The 22530-nt window shown below is 54.2% G+C and overlaps 3 protein-coding genes across 3 annotated transcripts; 1 reads left to right on the plus strand and 2 right to left on the minus strand.

Moving 5' to 3' along the window:
- The first annotated feature begins 156 nt into the window (after window positions 1–156).
- NFKBIB (NFKB inhibitor beta) lies at window positions 157–8194 on the plus strand. Its single transcript, XM_061139240.1, has 6 exons — window positions 157–423; window positions 5584–5689; window positions 5766–6099; window positions 6858–6946; window positions 7036–7299; window positions 8052–8194. The coding sequence occupies exons 1-6, from the start codon at window positions 245–247 to the stop codon at window positions 8145–8147; spliced, it is 1068 nt and encodes a 355-aa protein (XP_060995223.1). The 5' UTR covers window positions 157–244; the 3' UTR covers window positions 8148–8194.
- A 297-nt stretch (window positions 8195–8491) lies between these two features.
- On the minus strand, window positions 8492–10720 carry CCER2 (coiled-coil glutamate rich protein 2). The gene is made up of 5 exons (XM_061135460.1): window positions 10648–10720; window positions 10353–10393; window positions 10115–10202; window positions 9266–9774; window positions 8492–8620 (listed from the first exon to the last, which is right to left on the minus strand). The coding sequence occupies exons 1-5, from the start codon at window positions 10718–10720 to the stop codon at window positions 8531–8533; spliced, it is 801 nt and encodes a 266-aa protein (XP_060991443.1). The 3' UTR covers window positions 8492–8530.
- A 2690-nt stretch (window positions 10721–13410) lies between these two features.
- SARS2 (seryl-tRNA synthetase 2, mitochondrial) lies at window positions 13411–22503 on the minus strand. The gene is made up of 16 exons (XM_061139242.1): window positions 22199–22503; window positions 20035–20130; window positions 19231–19260; window positions 18548–18688; window positions 18414–18468; window positions 18063–18126; window positions 17715–17820; window positions 16929–16976; window positions 16359–16467; window positions 16016–16061; window positions 15844–15931; window positions 15654–15763; window positions 14401–14494; window positions 14204–14296; window positions 14026–14091; window positions 13411–13911 (listed from the first exon to the last, which is right to left on the minus strand). The coding sequence occupies exons 1-16, from the start codon at window positions 22463–22465 to the stop codon at window positions 13768–13770; spliced, it is 1557 nt and encodes a 518-aa protein (XP_060995225.1). The 5' UTR covers window positions 22466–22503; the 3' UTR covers window positions 13411–13767.
- Window positions 22504–22530: the final 27 nt, after the last annotated feature.

Genomic DNA, 22530 nt, shown 5'->3' on the forward strand with positions numbered 1-22530 from the left:
CGCAGCCATGTTGGTAAAGGGCGCGCAGAATGAGTGGGAAAGGGTAAAGAGTCGCAGTCCATCTGAATACTCTGATTGGTCACTGTGTAGTATGAGGGCGGGGCGCTTACTATTTAGCCGGCTCTGATTGGGTGAGTTCGGGGGGCGTGTTGGGGAATTCCCAGCAGGGCGGAAGCGCCAGAATTCCAGGCAGAGCCCAGCGACTGGCGGGCAGCCGCTGGGGTCCCCTGAGGCTTTGGGGGCTATGGCCGGGGTCGCGTGTTTGGGGAAAGCTACGGATGCCGATGAATGGTGCGACAGCGGCCTGGGCTCTCTGGGTCCGGACGCGGCGGCCCCTGGAGGACCTGGGCTAGGCGCGGAGCTGGGCCCGGGGCTGTCGTGGGCGCCCCTCGTTTTCGGCTACGTCACTGAGGATGGCGACACGTGAGTGAACCTTAGCCTGCCACACCGGGCCTTAGGATCCCACATCTGATTTCCTGTTAGTCTCTGATACTGATTTTCCAACCTCTTAATCCTAAATCTGTCCTCTAATGCTTACTCTGACCTCTAACCCCCAAGTCTAACCCTTGATAAAATCAGTTTCCAAGCTAGTTTTTATCATAACCCTATTCTTTCTGAAATTCTGGTCCTCAGAGTTTCACATCCATTGATTGATTCCACATTCAAAACTCAATTTGAGCTTCCTGACCCCAGTCCTGAGACCTATCTTAAAACTATAGCTCACAGGCTCCTTCTGACATCTCACCTCCAAATATGATCTTTGATCCTTAGCTCCTAATTTAGGAGCTTTAAATTTTGATTTCCAAAATTAACATTTGGCTTTTGACTCTTAAGATCCTGCTTTCTGAGCACTGATCTTCAAATCCTACATTGAAAGAGAAAATGTAAACTCTATGACAGCAAGGATTCATCTGTTAAACAAGTATTTATCTAGCACCTACAACATTTCAGGCCCAGTTGTAGATGCTGGTAATAAGGCAGTGAAGAAAGCACAACAACTTATGCCTTGTGGAGCTTACAGTCTAGTGTGGGGGTCTATAAATGGAAGGGCAGACAGACTGACAGAAAGGAAGAAAGGAACGGTGGGAGGAACAAAAAAGAAAGAGAGAAGAAAAGAAAGAAACAGAAAGCCCTATAGACACAAAGTAAGAAAGAGAGAGAAGAAACAGAAACAAAAAAATGAAAAAAAAGAAAAAAAAGAAAAATGCTATGTCAGAAGACAGTAATTTCCTTGGTGAAAAATAAAGCAGGAAAGAGTGAGGCAAGTAGATTATCTGGGGAGAGCATTCCAGGTAGAAGGAACAACGTCATAAAGACCTAATTGAGGGAATGTACCTGGGGTTTTTGTGTGTTGTGTTTACTGCTGTAGCCCCAGTGACAGAACAGTGCCTGACCCATAGGAGGCACTCAAGAAACACCCATCTTCTCAGAGAACCAGCTGTGGTTTCATTTATTTTCTCTTTGTCTCTTTTTTTGCTTTCTGTTGTGTTTATCTCTGTTTTGACTTTCGTTATTTACTTTCTTCTGCTTACTTTGAGTTTATTTTTGTTCTTTTTCTAGTTTCTTAAGGTGAAAGCTGAGGTCATTGATTTGAGGCCTTCCTATTTTTCTAATATAGGTTTCATGTAAATTTCCCGGAGTAGTGCTTTAGCTCTATCTCATCAATTCTAATGTACTGTGCTTTCATTTCCACTTAATTCAGTATAGTTTCTAATTTCTCCTTTGATTTCTTATTTGGTCATTTGACACTTATTTGACACTAAATATGTCATTTAGTTTCCAGATATTCCAAATACCTTCCTTTTATTGGTTTTTAGTTAAATTCTATTGTGTGTGCAGTTGAAAAGAATGTCCATTATCTTGTTGTTGAGTGTAGTTCTCCAGATGTCAGTTAGAGGTTGTATGGGTTTCTTTTCTAGAACTTTTATTTAGTTCCTTTTGGCTGTGCTGCGTCTTTCTTGCTGCCCACGGACTTTCTCTGGTTCCGGTGAGCGGGGTCTCCGCTAGTCGCGGTGTGAGGGCTTCTCATGTGGTGGCTTCTCTTGTTGCGGAGTGGTGTCTCTAGGGCACAGGCTGGGTTGTTGCTGCGCATTGGCTTCGTTTCCCTGAGGCATGTGGGATCTTCCCGGATCAAGGATTGAGCCTGTGTTCCCTTCCTTGGCAGGTGGATTCTTTAGCACTAGACCACCAGTTAAGTCCTGTATTGGTTTCTTTGGTTCTTCTCTTTTTCAAGTCTACTATATCTTTGCTGGTAATTTCTGTCTACTTGATCTATCAATTATTGAGAGTGGGGTCTTGAAATCTTCAATAATAATTGTGGATTTCCTTGTTGTTTTATCAGGTTTTCCTTCATGTGATTGGATGCTCTGTTATAAGGGGTCCAAATGTTTAGGTTTATTGTGTCCTCTTCCTGAATTGACCTCTTTATCAATGTGAAATAATCTTCACTATCCCGGGTAATAGTCTCTGCTCTGAAATCTACCCTTATTTTAAAAAACTCCTACTTTCTTTTGACTGACAGGTGTTAGCATGGTATATCTTTTCCCATCTTTTTATTCTTAACCTAGTTTTAAATTTATTTGGAAAGCTGTTACTTGTAGGCATCATATAGTTAGGTTTTGCTTTTTTTTTTTTTTATGTTTGTTTTTAATTTATTTGGCTGCATCGACTCCTAGTTGCAGCATATGGGATCTTGTTCCCTGAACAGGGATTGAATCCTGGCCCTCTGCATTGGAAGTGCAATGTCTTAACCACTGAACCATCAGGGAAGACCCTAGGTTTTGCTTTTTTATCCAATCTGACAGCTTCTACCTTTTTTAAAATTTGTGTTTATTTAGTCGTTTATTTTTCGCTGCACTGTGTCTTTGTTGCTGCGCACAGGCTTTCTCTAGTTGTGTGTGCAGGCTGTTCATGGTGGTGGTTTCTCTTGTGGAGCACAGGCTCTAGAGCACATGGGCAGTTGTGGCACATGACGTTAGTTGCCCCACAGCATGTGGAATCTTCCCAGACCAGGGATCAAACCCATGCCCCCTGACTGCCAATGCGTTGGCAGATGGATTCTTAACCGCTAGACCACCAGGGAAGTCCAGTTTCTACCTTTTAATTGGAGTGTTTAGGCTATTTGTATTTAATTAATTATTAATATGGTTCTGTCTGTCATCTCATTATTAGTTTTCTGCTTGTTGCTCCTTTGTTTACCTTTTTCCCCTGCCTTTTGGAATGAGCAAATTTTGTTCCATTGTATTTCTTTGGTCGGCTTGTTACCTTTTACTTATTATTTTTTATTTTAGTGGTTGCTGTGAAAGATAGGTTGGGAAACTGGTCTCCAGGCAAAATCCAGCCAGCTGCCAGCTTTGGTATGGCTGTGAGCTAAGAATGGTTTTTTACATTTTTAACTGGTTGGAACAAAATCGAAAGAAGAACATTTCATGGCAAGTGAAAATTACATGAAATCCAAATTTTAGACTCCATAAAGTAAGTTCTGTTAGAATCCAGCCACACTGCCCATTCATTTATCAATACATATCACCAATGGCTGCTTTTGTATCCTAGCAGCAGAGCTGAATAGTAATAGACAGACCGTAGCATCCACTAAGCCTGAATCATTTATCTGGCCCTTTACAGAAAATGTTTGCTGACTCCTACTTTAGGGCTTACGGTGGCCCATGGGCCTAGTACACACTCCCCAACCAGGGATCGAACCTGTGTCCCCTGCATTGTGTGGCAGATTCTTAACCACTGGACCACCAGGAAAGTCCCCACTTTAACTTTATTATGTGCCACCTTCAAGTGCTATTATGCTCCTTCTCATAACATAAAAGAACCTTAGAATTGTGTGTTTCCATTTGTCTCTTCCTGGCCTTTAGTGTGTTGCTGTCATAGATTCCCTTTATCCATGTATTCTAAACTTCACCAGACATTGTTGTTATTTTTGCTTAAACAGTCATTTCTTTTTAAAAACCTATCAGAAGATAGGAGATTTACATATTGAGGAAGAAAAAATCTTATGTACTTCTATAGTGACTGTTTTCAGTGTTCTTTATTCTTTTGTATAGATCCATATTTTCATTTGATGTCATTTTCCTTTTTGCTCACAAGTTTCCTTGGACGTTTCTTGTGATGTGGGTCGGCTGGTGATGAGTTCCTTTGACTTTTGTGTAGTTGAAAGCATGTATTTTTGCCTCTGTCTTTGAAAAATATTTTGGCTGGGTTAAAGAATTCTAGGTTGTCAGCCTGCCTTTGACTACTTTAAAGAAGTGGCTCCGCTCTGTTCTCTTGCATTATTTCCTTTGTGAAATCTGCTGTCATGCTTATTTTTATTCCTCTATACTTAATGTATCTTTTCCTCTGGCTGCTTTGAAGGTATTTATCTCTATTGTTGGTTTTGAACAGAGTTTCCATGTTGGGCCCTGGTGTGTGTGTGTGTGTGTGTGTGCGCGCGCGTGTGTGTGCGCGCGCGTGTGTGTGCGCGCGCTCAGTCGCTTCCACCGTGTCTGCCTCTTTGTGACCCTGTGGACCGTAGCCCACCAGGCTTCTCTGTCCATGGGATTCTCCAGGCAAGAACACTGGAGTGGGTTGCCATGCACTCCTCCAGGGAATCTTCTGACCCAGGGATCAAACTTGTGTCTTCTGTGACTCCTGCATTGGCAGGCAAGTTCTTTACCGCTGAGCCACTGGGGAGGCCCCATGCTTACTTCAGTTACATATATATTGGGCTGCTTATATACAGATATATCCTATGGCTCACTGATGTTCTTTCCATTTTTAAGTATCTCTCTATGTTTCATTCTGGACAGTTGCTATTGTGAAGTCCTGAAGTTTGCTAATCTATTTTCTGCAATATGTAATCTGTTGTTAATGCCATCCAGCATATTTTTCATTTTAGGTGCTGTAGTGTTTTTTTTGTTTTTTTTTTTAATATTTATTTATTTGCCTGCACCAGGTCTTAGTTGCAGCGTGTGGGATCTAGCTCCCTGATCAGCGATTGAACCTGAGCCCCCTGCATTGGGAGCAGAGTCTTAGCCGCTGGTCCACCAGGGAAGTCCCTGTGTCTCATTTTTTTGGTCAGTTGGAGATGGGCGTGAAATCTGGTCCATGTTACTACTTCTTGGGAGGAAGTAGAAGTCCTACTTAGTAAACACTGGAGACTTCCCTGGTGGTCCAGTGCTTGAGACTCTGTGCTTCCACTGCAGGGGGTGAGGATTCCATCCCTGGTTAGGGACCTAAGATCCCATATGCCGCACAGTGCGGCCAAAAACAAAAAATGAAATAAAACACCAAAGAAACAAAAAATCCCAAACCAAAGCAAGACAAAAAAAACCCACAATGATTAAATAAATTTGCTGAATTAACTCTGACCTGACCCTCCCAGATCCCTGACAGCTGGTTCTAGAACTGTGGGTCATCATGCTCCGCACAGTGGGTGCTCCATGTTTGTTGAAGGAATGAATGCAAGAGTGCTTGTCCTCATAAGAAGGAAAACAAACCAACAACCCCTCCCCCAACCCCCAAAAAAAACAAACCCCAAGCAAACCATAGAAAGAATCCTTGACCTCTGCCTTCTGACCCCGTCCTTGTCCTCAGGGCGCTGCACTTGGCGGTGATTCATCAGCACGAGCCCTTCCTGGACTTCCTCCTAGGCTTTGCGGCTGGTACCGAGTACCTGGACCTGCAGAATGACTTGGGCCAGGTGAGCCGCCCGTGGACAGGGCTTGGGGGCCAGGATTCTCAGTATGACCCCTCACCCCTGCCTTCTGCTCCTGCAGACAGCCCTGCACCTGGCCGCCATCCTGGAGGAGGCGTCCGCGGTAGAGAAGTTGTACGCAGCAGGCGCCAGTTTGCTGGTGGCGGAGCGTGGAGGCCACACGGCGCTGCACCTGGCCTGCCGTGTGGGAGCCCACGCCTGCGCTCGCGTGCTGCTCCAGCCTCGCCCCCAGCGCCCCAGGGGAGCCCCCAAAACCTACCTCGCTCAGGGCTCTGACCATACCCCTGACACCGACCACACCCCTATTGCCCTGTACTCCGATCCTGACGTGGAGAAAGAAGAGGATGAGAGTGAAGAGGACTGGACACTGCAGCTGGAGGCTGAAAACTATGAGGGTGAGGGTCCCCGGTCACCGCGGAGGGCCCAGGCTCCCAAGAAGAGCGAGGGCACCTGGCTCTGGGCTCGGCTCTCCTGATGCAAAGCTTGGCTCCTTGGGAAATAATCCCAACGTTAATAATAATACTCAGGGGACCCAGGCATCAGGACCCAGGTTATTGAGAACCACAGGCCCCAGCCCACCTGGGACAAGGGAACTCAAAGGCCAGGCCCTCTGAAACTCTAGTGACTCAGGTTCCCAGAGGCTGATATCGGGATTCAGGGACAGCCGTCCTCAGCCAGACCTCATGGGAAAATAGATTCTGTCTACCCAGGGCCCTCGCATCGGAGTCTTAGCTCCCCCGTCTCTAAGTCCAGCTTTTCAGTACTTGGGACCAGGCCGCCACCACAGGTGGAAGGTCAGAACCCAGTGTTCAGGGCCCACCTCACCCCCCAAGGACATGGACCCAGGAATCTGGGGACCTGGTTCTTTGTGCAGTAAGACCAGAGACTCAGGTCCCCTGTCCAGAGTCCCTGGGCTCTTCACCCCTAGGCCCCAGACAACCCCACAACCCAGGCATTGGCACTGCCAGCAAGTTCCAGATCACCTGAGACTTAAGGGATTTGGGATACAGGGCCTCTTTGATATACCCAGGAATGCAGATGTCAGACCCCAAACTCCATCAACCTCAGGTCACAAAACCCTCCCCCAAGATGGTGGCATTGGGGGCCCAGTCCCCTCCCCTCCATCATCTGACAGCGGTCACTCTGTCCCTAGGCCACACCCCACTCCACGTGGCTGTCATCCACAAAGATGCAGAGATGGTCCGACTGCTCCAGGAGGCGGGAGCTGACCTCAACAAACCCGTGAGCCGCCCTAGGGAGAAGGTGTGGCGGGGTGGGGCGTCTCCCCGAGCGGGGCAGGGCCCCAGTGACCTCTCTGCTGCACCCCTCAGGAGCCCACCTGCGGCCGGAGCCCCCTGCACTTGGCCGTGGAGGCCCAAGCAGCCGATGTACTGGAGCTTCTCCTGAAGGCCGGTGCTGACCCCGCCGTCCGCATGTACGGCGGCCGCACCCCACTCGGCAGTGCCACGCTCCGGCCCAACGCCATCCTCGCCCGCCTCCTCCGTGCCCATGGAGCCCCCGAGCCTGAGGACGAGGACAAGCCTGGCCCCTGCAGCAGCAGCAGCAGTAGCGACAGCGAGAGCGGGGATGAGGGCGTGAGTCAGGAGAGAGCGGGCGGCCCAGCTGGGGGGTCAGGGTAAAAGCGGGCAGGCGGAAGGGGGAGAAGAGACATTAGGCAGCTCACTGAGATTGACTGACGTTGGGGCTGCTCTGATTAGAGAGCTCAGGCAGCCGTGCAGGCGATACCAGGGGAGACCTGGACGGGGGTGGTGGGGAGAACTTGGGCACCGGCGGGGGAGAAGTGAAGGCGGTGGCAGAGGCAGAACTCAGGCAGAGAGAGAGAGAGAAGACCTTGGCCATAGCGGTTGGTAAACAGGCAGCAGAGGATGGCTGTGGGAAGACTTTTTTGTGGGGGAGCAGGACCGGGAGAACGCAGGCTGCGGGAAGGTGACCTTGGGCAGCAGTGATTTGAACACTGGCAGCAGTGGGGAACGACCTCAGCCAGTGGTGAAGGGGCTTCATTGGAGAACCCAGGCAGCGAGACATGACTGTGGGCAGGGGTTGTTGCTGACTGGCGGGGGTTGAGGGATTTGGGTAAAGGCAGAGGGAAGTGGGGCAGAGGGGGAGACTCCCTGTGGCGGCTGAAGGACTGGAGAGGCCGCAGGGCTGGGAGAACACAGGTGACCTTGAAAGTGGTGGTGAGAGAACTAGGAGCTGGGATTCAGACTCAGGAGTGGGGACCTCGGGCTTCGACGCAGCACCCAGTTCCCACGGTGGGTGGGAGAACTTGGGCAGCGGGCAAGGTGGCAGCTGCCTGAGCCCCTCTGCCTGGCCCCTCTGCCCCCAGGATGAATACGACGACATCGTAGTCCACAGTGGCCGGAGCCCCAACCAGCTACCTCCCACCCCAGCGTCAAAACCGCTCCCTGATGACCCCATCTGACTTAACTGTTAATAGTTTCCAATTTAATAAAATGCCGGTTCGGACAACCAGTGACTAGATCAGCGGTTGCCTCCCCAGGCCTCCAGGTCATTCCTGAGCCCCTGTCCCTCTAAAACCAAGTGTGACGCCATCAGCCTTGGTGGTTTTCTCTGTGCTTTATTCACTCGGGGTGGGGGGATGGAGCGTGTTAGGGCATCCGGGCTGTGTCCTGAGTCAGGCGGAGCCCAGCCCCTCCACCCAGCTCAGACTTGGCCCCTCAGGCCTGGTTTCAAGGCACACCCTTCTCCCCACTCCTGCCGGTTGGGGAGCAGGCTGGGGTAACAGGTTGGGGGTCAACAGTACTAAGCCGTACAGGGTGTGTGGGGAAGGGGGAGGACGTGAGGTCAGCCGCCCCTCCTGAGCTCCTCTCGCAGCATCTCCGTCGCCGCCTTCAGCTCATCGCTCATGTGCTCCAGCCGCTCCACATGGTGCCCCTGGCGGCAACAGAAGCGGGGTCTCAGCACCCACCTTCAAAGGCAGGCCACCTCAGTGGTTGTCCACAAGTGTGGGCCAGCTCAATTCACACGGTGGCAGCCAGCAGCGGTCTCCCAGGTCATCGTGGACTACGATGGTGACCCCGCTGGTTGACCCTGGAAGAGTCACGTTGGCTACCGTGGCCAGCGGTGAGGCCCACGGTGTCTGCCTTAGCCAGTGTGGTGGACAGAGGACTAGCCAAGGCGCTCAGTTGGGTGCCATGACCCATGTCTGAGGTGACGGCCATTTCTGTCACTGCCGTTGATCATGGTGACAGCCCTGCTTTCCTCGACCCACCAGTGGTGTCCACCTGTGGCCCAGTGAACTGGGCACGGCCACTACTTTTCATGGTGGCCAACACACTGGTCACAGACTAGCAATGGTAGCTAACTCTGGCGCTTCTGGGCACTAAGGGTGGCTTCTTGGTGGCTGTCACGGAAGTAGGTATGGAAGCCCTCCTACTCGGGTGGAGGCCCCGCTTAGACGTTGCTACCTAGCCCTGTGTCGGTCCTACAGCCCATTCATGGTGGATGTTTCTGTGGCTACTTGGCAGGATGTCCACTGACATCTGGTCTACCCTGCTCCCCATTGCCACCTCCACTCACCTCCCTGTCCGAAGCCTCTTCCTTCTGCTCCCGCCGTGGCTCGGCTTCTGGCTGGCGGAAGTGGTGGTGGTTCTCATGTCTCTCTCCACCCGCCTTGACCCCCTGCCACAGGCTGCGACCCCCGCCCAGCACCTGCACTCCCTTCTCCTCTGCCTCAATCTGGGCCGTCTCCTCATCGCTGGCCTGCTCTGCCACCCGCTTCTGGGGGCCCCTGCCGCCCTCCAGAAGCTGCTTCCACAGGCCCTCCCAGGTCTCCACGGGCCCCCTCTTCTTTTCTTCCTCTTCCTCCTCTTCGTGGTCCTCCTGGTGGAGCCGGCTGTGGAGCTGCTCACGGACGGCCTGTTCCCGCACCTCAGACTTGTGCGTCCTTTCTGCCGCCTCCTCCTCTTCCTCATCCCTCACCTCCTGGCTGGACCGCGTCTTCCCAGCCTCTGGCTTTTTAAAATCCCCAACCAGGAGGCCGTTCTCTGCAGTGGGCCGACAGCCAGAGGACTCTGTCTCACACATTTCTGATGGGAAGAGGGGATGTTCTCTGTGCAGCTAATCAGGAGACAGACCTAGAGGAGTTCTGGGGTGGGGGGGGGGTGCCCGAGCTCCCCCAGGTGACAGCCCAGACCTGGGAGGAGGGTCAGTACCAGGAGACACTCTGCCCCCATCCTGTACCCTTGCGGGGAGCCCCAAGAGTGGGGCTGTGGGCCAGGCTCCTTTGGTCTGGACACAGTGGTGCCGTGCCAGTCCAGACAGTGGCTCTGGGATGAGAAGAGGATGCCACTGCCTCCAGGCAGCCCTGGGCAGACCCCTGGTGGGGCGGGGGCTCCTACGAGGAACCGGGGCCTGAGCCCCCCTTACCTCTGTGGAGGAGAGCCAGGCAGGGGCCTTGCCTGGCCTGGCCCAGCATCAGCACTTCTGTGACCACCTCTGCCAGACAGCGCGTCAGCTGGGGGCGAAGGGTGAAGGGTGAGGGGAGGATGAGGGCAGGGCAGATGGGGGGAATGAGAGTGTAGGAGGGATGGAAGGGAGACGGAGATGGTGGAGGGGGCTGGGGTCCCAGGGAGATGAGGTGGGGTGAAAGGGCCACCGTCCTTACCTCCTCCTTGGAGGGTCTGGGTGCCAGGGGAGCCGCGGTGGCTGTGGGGGAAGGAGGTGGGTGCTGGGCTCAGACCCCGGGCGCTGTCCCTGGTGCTGACTCCAGCTCTGGGGTCACCCCGGTACCCACAAGCCCACTCCCCCCAGCCCACCTGCCAGGTGCGCTGCCTCTGCTTGGAAGCTCAGCCCAGGAAAGCTCTGGTCTGGCCCCACTGGGTGCACTCCCCATCCCTGGTCACCTGAACCCCTGCTCCCCCTGGCTGGCTGCTGAGGTTGCCCTGATCTCTGGAACTCACCAGCCCCCAACAGCAGCACCAGCAGAGCAGGCAGCACCAGCAAGAGCAGCAAGGTGGACCCTCGGCGCTGCATGGTGGGGCGTCCAGAACAAAGTCCTTGGTGCTGTGCGGCCAGGGTGGCAGCTCCTTATAACCCGTGCCCGCCCTCCCCGGGGCAGAGGGAGGAACCCTGGCCCCCACAGAGAAGGAAGTGATGTCACCGCCTCCCCCTCCCCGCCCCAGGCAGGGTAACAGCTGTGGGGCGGAGAGAGACCTGTCTGAGACCCTCAATTATTCATGGGGGCCCCACTGCCCTGCACCCTCCTCTCCAGCTTCCGGCCCCTGAATGCCTGCTTGGAGGGTGGGGGCTTCTCTTCCTAGATAAACAGGGTCTGACTGGGGCTTCCCTGGTGGCCCAGACAGTAAAGAATCTGCCTGCAATGCAGGAGACCCGGGTTCAATTCCTGGGTCAGAAGATCCCCTGGGGAAGGGAATGGCTACTTACTTCAGTATTCTTGCCTGGAGAATCCCATGGACAGAGACAGGCTACAGTCCACGGGGTCGCAAAGAAGTGGACATGACTGAGGTGACTTAGCACGATAGCATGATGAGCTTAAGGCCCCGCTGGGAGGTGGGACCTGCTCTGAGTCCAGAGGCAACCACTTACAGACCTCAGGCAACACCTTGCCTTCCCTTGCCCATATCCTCCTCTGGAAAACAGGTCTCATAAATCTACTTCCTTGGAGTTGTAACTCGACCTCACCTGAGTCCCAGCTCCTCCATTACCAGCAGTGCAGCCCTGGGACAACTGCTTGGATGCAAGACCTGTTACTTGTGAAACGGGGCTGGTGACAACCTATTCCACAGCTTGATGGGAAAGATTAAATAAAGTAATGCATACATATTAGCTTGGGGGATGCCTGGCATGGAGAACTACAGAGGCCTGAGCTCCTTCATCCCAGGAATTTTTATTGGACACACACTGTTACGTCCAGCCCTCTTCTAGACCCTGGGGCTACAACAGAGAATGAGGCTACAGGCAAACCTCCCTGGCCTCTTGGAGTGGACATTTGAGAAAGGGAAGACGGACAACACTCAAGGAAGGAGGAGGGACTTCCCTAGTGGTCCAGTGGTTAAGAATCCGCCTTGCAATGCAGGGGACACAGGTTTGATCCCTGGTCGGAGAACTAAGGCCACACATGCCCTGGGGCCAACCAAGCCTTCGAGGCAACTTCTGAAGCCCACCTGCGCCACAATTAGGGAATCTGTGCACCACAATGAAAGATCCTGCATGCTGAAAGTAAGATTAATGCTGCAACTAAGACCAGAGGCTGCCAAATTTAAAAAAAAAAAAAAAAAAAAAATCTGCCTTCTAATGTTCCAATGCAAGGGACATGGGTTTGATTACTGATCAGGGAACTAAGATCCCACATGCTATGAGGCACCTGAGCCCTTGTGCTCTGAAGCCTGCTTACCACACCTAGGGAGAAGCCTCCACACTGCAACCAAGACCCAACACAGTTAAAAAATATTAAAAAAAAAAAAAAAAAAGGCAAGGAGGAAATGGCTGTGGTGCATCACAGGAGCACGGCAGCTAGAGGCTGGGGTTTTACTTTGGCCAGGCTGGTCAGGGGAGCACTCTCTGAGGAGGTGACATTTGGGCTAAGGCCTGAGGGATAAATTGCAGGCAATTGCACAAGATTTATGGGAAGAATAGCTAGGATAGGAAAGAGTCGAGCAAGTGCAGAGGCCTGAGTTGGGACTGAGTCTGAGAGAACAGGCAGGCAGGTTGGGGGCTGGCCAGAGCACAACAGGAAAGAGGCTGGAAGAAGGGGAAGGTAGAGGGCAGTTCTCGGGGGTCCTGGGGACCACAGTGACTTGTCTTTCCCCCCCCAGGGAGATGGAGCCACAGGAGGGCTCTGAGCAGGGAGGCACGTGACCTGACGCAGCTGCCCACAGGGTCCCTCTGGCTTTGCGTGGGGGGACAGGAAGCAAGAAGAGGCTACTCCGATTCTCCAAATGGGAGATAAGGATGGACAGGACAGGGGACAAGACAGCAAAGGCAGAATCTGGGAATATATATTTTTTTAAAGATTTATTTATTTTTGGCTGCACTGGGTCTTCTTTGCTGCGTACAGGCTTTCTCTGGTTGCAGAGAGTGCAGGTTCTAGGCGCGCAGGCTCAGTGGTTGCAGTTCTTGGGCTCCAGAGCTTGGGCTCAGTAGTTGTGGAGTACAGGCTTAGTTGCTCCGTGGCATGTGGGATCTTCCCGGACCAGGGATCGAACTCTGTCCTCTGCATTGGCAAGTGGATTCTTGACCACTGGGCAACCAGAGACACCCTGGAAATATCTTGAAGGAGGAGCTGCCAGGGTTTGCTGAAGGATGGGATGTGGATGTGAGAACAGTCGAGGATGACTTGAAGTGCTGCCGTTGGAGGAGCTGCGAGAGCAGTTCCAGGTACGGAGATGGGGGCTCCAAGGGGAGGAGTGGGTTCTCGTTTCACTGAGTTCAGGCTGCTTCCTGCCCCGCCTGGGGCTGGGGACCAAGGTGGAAGGTTGGGTGTGAGGTGCCACTTATCCCAGGGTCAGGGGAGAGGCCTCAGCATCCTCTTGGTTCCCTCAGTGACCCCCAAGCTACCCTCTATGTGCTCCGGGGATGCTGGACACTTCTGGCATGGTCCCTGCAGCCACGGACCCCTGGATGGTTCAGCACCTCTGAGCAACTGGCCAGCATCGCTGGCAAGTCGGCCAGCCACCTCCCTCACTCACAGACCCACACAGGCCTTTGTTCTGACCATTTATTAGGGAACCTTTTCTTAACCACTGAGGGTGGGAAGAAGGAAGGAGGCATGGAGGCCTCCTCTCCCTCTCCTCTGCCCTCCCCCAGACCTCCAAGTCCCCTTGGAACAACCACTGCTTCCCACTGCAGGCTGGGACCCCCAATGACAACAGGGTCTCTCACTGATCCCCAGGAAGAAGAGGCATAGGAGAGGTGGACCCTGCAGTCCAGAGACCCAGGTGGGGAGTGGACATGAAAAACGTGGATGTCAGGACAGACTCAGGACACCAGGTCCCAGGGGCCCAGGGACCCCTAAGCTCCAGGAAGTGGTGACAACCCTACTGGCCAACGAGGATGAGTCCTCAGCTCGAGGCAGGCTGGCCCGGGAGCCTGGGCTTCTGGGGCTGGTTGGGGCCGATGTACTGGAGAGGCACGTGGGTGGGGGTGGTGATCCGATCGGTGCCGAGGTAGGGCTGGAGGGCAGGGGGCACAAGCACCGAGCCATCCTGGGGAGAGAGCAGGCCTCAGGCAGCTGCCCAGCGGGCCTTCCAGCCTCCGGCCTCCCAGCCTCCGGCCTCCGCCTCCCACCGTGGGATCCTCCCACCGCCCCCACCCCTCACCTTCTGCTGATAGCTCTCCAGGAGGGCGATGAGGAGACGAGGGACAGCGCAGGCCGTGGCGTTCACCTGGGAGGAGGGGACGCTCAGATCCAGGCTCCAGCGGGCCCAGGGGAGGGGCTGCAGTGGTGGGTCTCCGGCGTGGGGGTGAAGGGCAGGGCGGGCGAGGATGTGGGCTCACCGTGTGTGCGAACTGCAGCTCTCCGGCCTCGGTCTGGTACATGATGTGCAGACGGCGGCTCTGGAAGTCCGTGCAGTTGGAAGCACTGGTGACCTGGGCGTGGGGGCGGGGTGGGCTGAGACGATGGGCCGTGGGGGGCAGTGGCGGGGGGGGGTCCTCTTTCCCACCCCGAGGGCCCCGCAGGGCAGGGGGCTCACCTCGCCGAAGCGGCCTCGGCCTGGCATCCAGGCCTCGATGTCGAACTTGCGGTAGGCCGGCAGGCCCAGTTCCTGCGTGGGCATGTCCAGGACCCTGCAGCCCCGGGGAAAGACAGGGCGAAGCGCAGCGGTGAGAGGTGGGCGAGGGGGCGGGGGGCACACTGGGAGGTGATGGAAGGGGAGGAAGCCCTCAAAGAGGGAAACAGAGGTGATAAAGATATGACGGTAGCAAAGGGGACAAGATGGCCAAGTCACCGGGCTGTCTGTGCACCATGGCTATTCTTCCTTCTGTAGTAACAGCACCCCCAGATTGCTGTCATGGGTCACCCAGGAAAAAGTCCACACTCCTCAGCCTCTCCTGAAAACTACGTGTGACTGACAGGGGCAGAGGCGGTGGGGCTCGTGACCTCTGGTCACCCCTTAGAGGGAAGGGGTGTGCCCTCTCCCCAACCTCCCCTTCCCACTGGATGGTAAAAGGTCGTCTTGGGGCTTCCCTGGTGGCTCAGTTGTTAAGAATCCACCTGCCAATGGAGGGGACATGGATTCGATCCCTGATCCAGGAAGATCCCACATGCACAGGCGCCACAACTACTGAGCCTGCGCTCTGGAGCCCGGGAGCCGCAACTACAGAGCCTGCGCTCTGAGTCTGGGAGCCGCAACTACAGAGCCTGCGCTCTGGAGCCCGGGAGCCGCAACTACAGAGCCTGTGCTCTGAGTCTGGGAGCCGCAACTACTGAGCCTGCGCTCTGGAGCCCGGGAGCCGCAACTACTGAACCCACGTGTCGCAGCTATGGGAGCCTGAGCACTCTAGAGCCCACGCTCTACGACAGAAGCCACTGCAATGAGAAGCCTGCACACGGCAACTAGAGAGTAGCCCCCGCTCGCTGCAACTGGAGAAAGCCCGCACAGCAATGAAGACCCAGCACAGCCAGTAATAATAATAAGTAAATAAAACAGTATTTTAAAAAACCATCTTGGACTAGGCGGATGAGACAGCACGCTAGGGACGGGGAGTCACAGGAGGGAAGGGACCTGGTCTTGACACTGAATCGTACACAGGCTCTTATGGGTTGATAGATAGACATCCTATATACAATCCTAACACGGGCAAAAGGGGGCAGGGGAGAAGAGGTGGTGAGGGTTTTCGAGATGGGGGAGCCCCCAGCCAGCCTTTCCCTCCTACCCCACCCCTCACCCTCTGTCCCCGACCCCAGACCCCACCATCCACCTCAGCCCCTGGCCCCTGCCCGCACCGGAAGTGCAAGCCCAGCTCTGTCAAGATCTCCATCTGAAGGGACAGGAACTCCTCCAGCAGCTCTGAGCTCTGCTCCAGCCCGGGGCCTGTCACCCCAAACATCTCCACCTGGGGCAGGGCGAGGGGCACAGGAGTCAGGAGGCACTAGGCTGCTGGGGTGTCCCCCCCACAGTCCTGGCTATGCCAACCTTGGTGAAGTGGTGTACTCGATACAGGCCCCAGGGCTCCTTCCCCGTGTCTGTTTCCGCCCGGTAGCAGGTACTGGAACAAACCATCCTGGGGGGTGGGGCGGGTAGGTGGGGTCAGGGAGAGGACGGGGGATGTCATAGTGAGGACAAGGCCTAAAGGGACAGGCATCACCTGATTGGCAGGTCCCTGAAGGCCACGGAGTGGTCCATGAAGTAGCCTGGGAGGAGAAGGGGACAGAAGGGGTCAGCCAGGGCCACCACCCATCCATCCACAGGAAACCTCTGTGGGAATCAGAAAAGGTGTCCCTTCTGGCAGACACAACCTCATGTCAGGACACATGGATGGATCCTCACCGCTCTATTGTGCAGTAAACACCTACACAACTGTACACGCAGACCCTGGGCATGCAGCCGTCACCCCGCAGGATGCTCCCAGCTGTCGCCTTTCGATCCCTCCCCCTCTGAGGACCTCTGGGCTGCTCTCACTCTGCTCTGGCCCCCAGGTACGCTCTCACCTGCAAGCCCTACCTCTGCCGTCCCGGCCAGGTTGAGGTCTTCAAAGCGGGAGGGGTCGATGTTGTAAATTTGGGATGGTTTGGCATTTGGTGTCATCCCACAGCCTTCCTGGGGAGGAGACCAGAGGACAGGTAACCTCGGTGGCCCCCATTCTGTCGTCACGTCCCCTGCTCCTCCCCTGGAAGGAAGGGGATCACCCTGCGTGTGTGTGCGAGCTCAGTCACTCAGTCGTGTCTGACTCCTTGTGACCCCATGGACTGCAGCCGCCAGTCTCCTCTGTCCACGGAATTTTCCAGGCAAGAATACTGGAGTGGACTGCCATTTCCTCCTCCAGGGGATTATCCTGACCCAGGGATCAAGCCCACAGCTCCTGCATCGGCAGGCGGATTCTTTACCACTGAGCCACCTGGGAAGCCCGATTCACACTGAGTTCCCTGTTACGATGTGACCCCCTCAACCCAGCCCCAGGGCAGTTTCTTTGGGGGAGACAGGCTGGTCTTGCTGCCTGGGGCCCCCATAACAGGGCCTGACGCACAGCTGGGCATGGGGAACGGAGTGTCCTCACTCACAAACACGACTCCTCGGAGAAGGTCTGGCACCGTCATGGGGGTGAAGCCCTGGGAAGGGGGAGGGAAGGGGTGAGGAGCAGAGCCAGGACCCCACCAGACCCCAAGCTCGGGCCTGAAGAAAGGACGCTGCCGAGGGGACCAACAGCTCCCCCATGTCACCCGAAGTCCATTCCACTGGAGAGGACACTGAGGCAGGCCCGAGCAGGGGGCACGGGGCTGGCCCTGGGGCGCTAGGGCCCTGTCACTGGGGCCTCCTGGTGTCCCCACTCAGGCATACCATACAGGGCAGTGGAGGTGTAGTTCCACATATAGATCTGACTGTGCCCCCCCAAGTGAGCACCCTCTGTGACTCCCAGTGCCCTCAGGATATGTCCGAATCCCTCACTGTGACCAGCGTCCCATTGGTCACTGCACGACCAGCCCTCAGCCCTTGCCGACCCCCCCAGTTTCAACAGACACTGTTCTTTCCCCAGCACTCGCTGTCCACTACAGGCAGGCAGTGAGGGCCAGTGGTGACAAGTGCAGGCTCTCGGGCCAGCCCCACACATGAGCCAGAGATCCTGGACAGTTCCTCCCTCTCCTGGCCTCAATTTCTCCATCTCTAAAGGGGACAGTAATAGCACTCTCCTCTTAACACTGCCCTAAGAATGAACTATGCCAATAATACACATAAAGCTCTGAAAACAGTGACTGGAGCGGAGGTCACCCCCTCCTCTCCATGTTGAGCCTTTGGAGCTCAGCTTCCATGCCACCCCCTCCAGGCAGCCCTTCCATCCTGGCCCATACCCGGTGGATGAGCTTGTTGAGTGTGAAGTTGACCAGGCCGTACTGCAGGAGGGCCCCAGCCCCGCGCAGGTAATAGGAGCGGTGGCCAGACACGTGGGACAGGCGCCTGGGAGACAGATGGGCAGACAGGTGGGGGCCTGTGGGCCAGGGCTGGTGGGGGAAGAAGGGGGACTCAAGCACCCCAGGGCAGAGGCCCAGCTGCCAGGCGGGAGGCCGGTCATCAAATATTCATGCCGGGTGAGGCCCTGGTGGTTCCACATCCCATGCTGAGCCCAATGAAGTGGAGCCGGCAGCCAGCTGCTGGGGTGGGGGGTTGCTGAATGGCAGGGTCTGGGAGGGGGGGCTCACTTCTGTCGGATGATGTCGAGTTTCTCGGCTATTTCCAGGTGGCCCCGGGGTTGGAAGGAGAAAGCTGTATGTGGGTGAAAAGCAATGGGGTAAGAGGAGAAGAGACAGGAAACAGGGAATAGAGAGAAAGAGGATTAGCGAGACAGTGGGGGGAGAGGGAGGGAGAGAAAAGGAGAGAGAGGGGAAGGGAAAGAGCCAGATACACGCACACATACATGCACACACAGACACACAGACACACACACGAGACGGTGCGAGAAAGCCCAGGGCTCTACAGGCTCCAGCCACAGTCCCAGACCCCAGGAGCCCCCGCCCCCAGCCTGGGGTCGCCCAGCCTGGGCTGTGGCCTACCTGGCTTGTCTCCAACCACATGGAGCACTCGGGCCTGGCTTTCGTCCCCAACAGGCTGCAGGAAACAGTGGGTGTCAAAGGGAAGGTGGCACTGGGCAGGGCCCTGGCCGCCCCTGCTGCCCGTGAGTGCTCACCACGTCTGGGTGGGTCTGGTTGGGCAGCCTTAGTGCCCGCAGGTAGAACTGCTCTTCAAGCTGGGCCTCCTTGGGGTAGAGGAGTGTGAGCTGCTTCCGGATCTCCCGGCCACGTGCCCGCAGACTCTGATATTGGGGGTCCTGGGAGCGGGACACATGGGGTCAGCCCAGGAGAGGGTAGGGTCCGGGCTAGGATAACCTCTGTGGTAGACTTTGTTGCTTCTTCTTTGGGCTCAACATCCTCAATTTCCTTTCAGGAACCTCCCCTCAGCACCTCGTGGCACGTCCACAAGGACATGACTCTGGCTTGGCCTACTAGAACATTCCATCGCTTGGCCAGAGTGATTGGCTTAAAGACAGGCACATGACCCAAGACAAACTCATGACAATCAGCCCCAGGGCTTTTTCTGGAGCTATCAAGAAAATGGTCCTCTTTGCAAGACCCTGTTTTCCTTTCCCCCAGGGGAGAAAGCCGAACCAAATATGGAGCAGCCAGGAGCTGGATCCAGCCGTACCTGAAGCCAATATTTTTAGTTTTATGAATCAACAGAGCCTGTTGCTATTTTTCTTACTCCTACTTGAGTTATGTTTTCCATCACATACAATGGAGACTTGATGAACGATAACGGTTATCTGTGCTGGCCACCCCCGAACAGGGACAGGATATCAACTCCCTGTAGTACCTGCTGCACTTGATTATTGTCCTGGTTTACCTGGTAGAAAAGAGATGAGGAGGTGATTAGAGTGATGACGTTGGGGATGAGGGGGCGGGGAAATAGAGATGAAAGTTCAGGGCTAGGGGATCTGAATTCCTTGCTCTGCCAACGACTGGCTGGACCCTCCTCCATTCTGTACCTCAGTTTCTCTATCAGTAAAACTGGGAGGAGGCAAGATAACATAATAGCGATCACACCCTGTAGCTCAGTTTAGTGTGGCCTCATGTCTAGCCATGTGCAGATGACTCTCAGATGATCCTTTTTCTTCATAACCCCCACTATGAGGGTCTTATCAATGTGATTCCCATTTTGTTGACGAGAAAACTGAGACTCGGAAAGGTGAAGTCTGTGAGCATGCATATGGAGGCCTGACACCAACGGTCTTTGATACTCTGAACCTTCTGTGGTCCTGAGCACCAGGGAATGTAGCAGAACTGGGTCTGAAAGTTGGGTGCTAACCAGAGTGTGCTGTTGGGCAAATCTCTTCCCCTCTCCTAGCTCTGGTATCCTGGTCTGTGAAATGGGCTGAGAGCAGGAGCTCCCGGGTCAGGTTGTTGCATGGTGTACCCAGGATGGTGAGCTACAGACTTCTCTGGTGGTCCAGTGGTTAAGAAGCAGCTCCAGGGATGCCTGACCCTGGACAGTTGTGGTGTGAGACGATGAATGTCCACATCCTTCAAACTCCTGAAATTGGGTTTCCTGTTACCTGTTACCTGTAGCCAGAGGTATCCTGCTGCCAGCCCCGCACCTGCCCAGGACCCCCGCACTCACCACCAGGGCCCGCACTGCCTCAGTCACAGCCCCCTTCTCCTCCTCCAGGCTCCGGATCTGTTCCCGCAGCTGCCTCAGCTCCTGCCATGTCGAGATCTGGGATAAAATATACATAGAATTTACCACGTTAACAGCTTTTTAAGTGTACATTTCAGTGGCATTAAATACGTTTATATTGTGCTATCATCACAGCTACCCATCTCTGGAACTACTGAACCTTCCCAAACTGAAACTCTGTACCCATTAGACATTCCTCCCTCCCCCTGCCCTGGCAACTACCATTCTACATGCTGTCTCTGTGGATTTGACTGAGACAAATCCAGAAGCCTCACAGAACTGGAATCATACAGTGTTTGCCCTTTTGCGAATGGCTTACTTCACCTAGCATAAGGTCTTTAAGGTAAATCCATTTGGAGTATGGGCTTCCCAGGTGGCTCAGTGCTAAAGAATCCACCTGCCAATGCAGGAAACACAGGAGACACAGGGGTCAGGAAGATCCCCTGGAGGAGGAAATGGCAACCCCCTCTAGTGTTCTTGCTGGAAAATCTCATGGTCGGAGGAAGCTGGCAGGCTACAGTCCATGGAGTTGCAAAGAGGCAGACATGATTGATCAACTGAGCACTCACATTGTGGCATGTGTCAGAATTTCCTTCCTTTTTAAGGCTGAATATTATTCCATTGCAAGTATTTACCACATTTTCTTTTACAAGATTCTTTTTGATGTGGACCATTTTTAAAGTCTTTATTGTATTGGTTACAGTATTGCTTCTGTTTCACATTTTGGTTTTTTGGCCTCAGTGCTTGTGGGGTCTTAGCTTCCTGGCCAGGGATCGAACCTGCATCCCCTGCTTTGGAACATGAAGTCTTAACCACTGGATTACCAGGGAAGTCCCTACCATATTTTCTTTATCCATTCATTGATCAGTGGACACTTGGGTTGCTTCCACCTTTTGGCCACTGTGAATAATGCTGCTATAAATATGGACATTCAGGTATCTGTTTGAGTCCCTGCTTTTCTTTTCTTTTTTATTGGGAGGGAGGGTATGTACTCAGAAGTGGGATTGCTGGATTACATGGTAATTCTAATTTTTTTAGGAACTGCCATATGCTTATTTCTTTTTAAATTAACTTCTCTGAGCCTTAGTTTCCCCCTGGAAAAATTGTGGAAACAATGGCACCCATCTCATAGGGGTGCTGTGAAACTTAAAGGAGACTCATCTGTATAAAGCACTTATACTAGATTGGATGTATGGGGGGGCGGTCCAAGAGAGGGCTGAGAGGATTTGGGCTCCCTATCACCTTCAGCACTTCAGCAGGGTCTAGAAATATGGTAATTCCACTCCTAGTTCACCAGCATGCAGTATTATGTAAGTGCTGGCTTTATCATTAATAGTAGCAGTATGAATATGTGTGTGTGTTAGTCGCTTCGTCGTGTCCAACTCTTTGCGATGCTATGGACTGTACCCGCCAGGCTCTTCTGTCCATGGAATTCTCCAGGCAGGAATACTGGAGTGGGTAGCCCTGCCCTTCTCCAGGGAATCTTCCCGACCTAGGGATTGAACCCGGGTCTCCTCCATTACAGGCAGATTCTTTACCGTCTGAACCACCAGGGAAGCCCAGTAGTACGAATATTAATATTCACTGCCTTATTCTCAACACCAGGTACAGAACATACACACACCCTAAATATGTTCAAAAACACATTCGTTCACAAAATAACACCACTTAACTGCCTGATACCTGTGGGGTAAGTGCATAACTCTTCCTCTCACTCCCCAAAGGCAAGAGTCTCCCCTTACCCACTGATTCATATCCCTGTTTCCCGTTTTCCTTTGTGGCTTTACCATAAGCCTGGCAAGAGGTCTGAGCACAGAGGACGCGGGAAGACAGTAAGTTCCTAGGGCAGAGTGAGTACCCAGCACGCTTTATGGGCTAGGAGCATCATGGCTATATGGATAGTAGGGCCTTAGCATTCCGTGGTATCTGACACGTACTTAGGTGCCAGACACAACACATTGGCTAAACTGGGAAGGAATGAAAATTCTTGCGATCAGAACGCCCCCTGCTGGATAGTATCTTGTAAGCCCATTTCGTTCGTAAAGCGAACAGCCAATAGGCAAAGCGGACCGACCCCGCGGTGGTTGGACCGCGCAAGCGCACTCACGATGCCGGGCAGATCCTTCGACCGCAACTCCCCCTTGCGGAGCTCCAGGGCGCGCGCGGCATCTTCCGGGTATGCGCACAGTGGTTCCATATCCAGCTGAGGGAGCGCGCTGTAGCCCTCACGCGCGTGTTCGTACAGGAGGTTCCGGTCCCGTCTCTCCGTAGCGAAACTTCTCTTGAAGCTCTGGGTACAGACACAGCCTCCTCGAAGCCGCAGGCCCCGACCAGCCACTAGAGGCCCCAAGCGCCGCACTATGGACGCAGCCATCTTGGAAGGCGGACAAGGAGTCTCGCACCCTTCGTCCCGCCCACTACGCACTTAGACCAATTACA

This window comes from Dama dama, chromosome 4 (assembly GCF_033118175.1).
Source record: "Dama dama isolate Ldn47 chromosome 4, ASM3311817v1, whole genome shotgun sequence".
Taxonomy (NCBI): domain Eukaryota; kingdom Metazoa; phylum Chordata; class Mammalia; order Artiodactyla; family Cervidae; genus Dama; species Dama dama.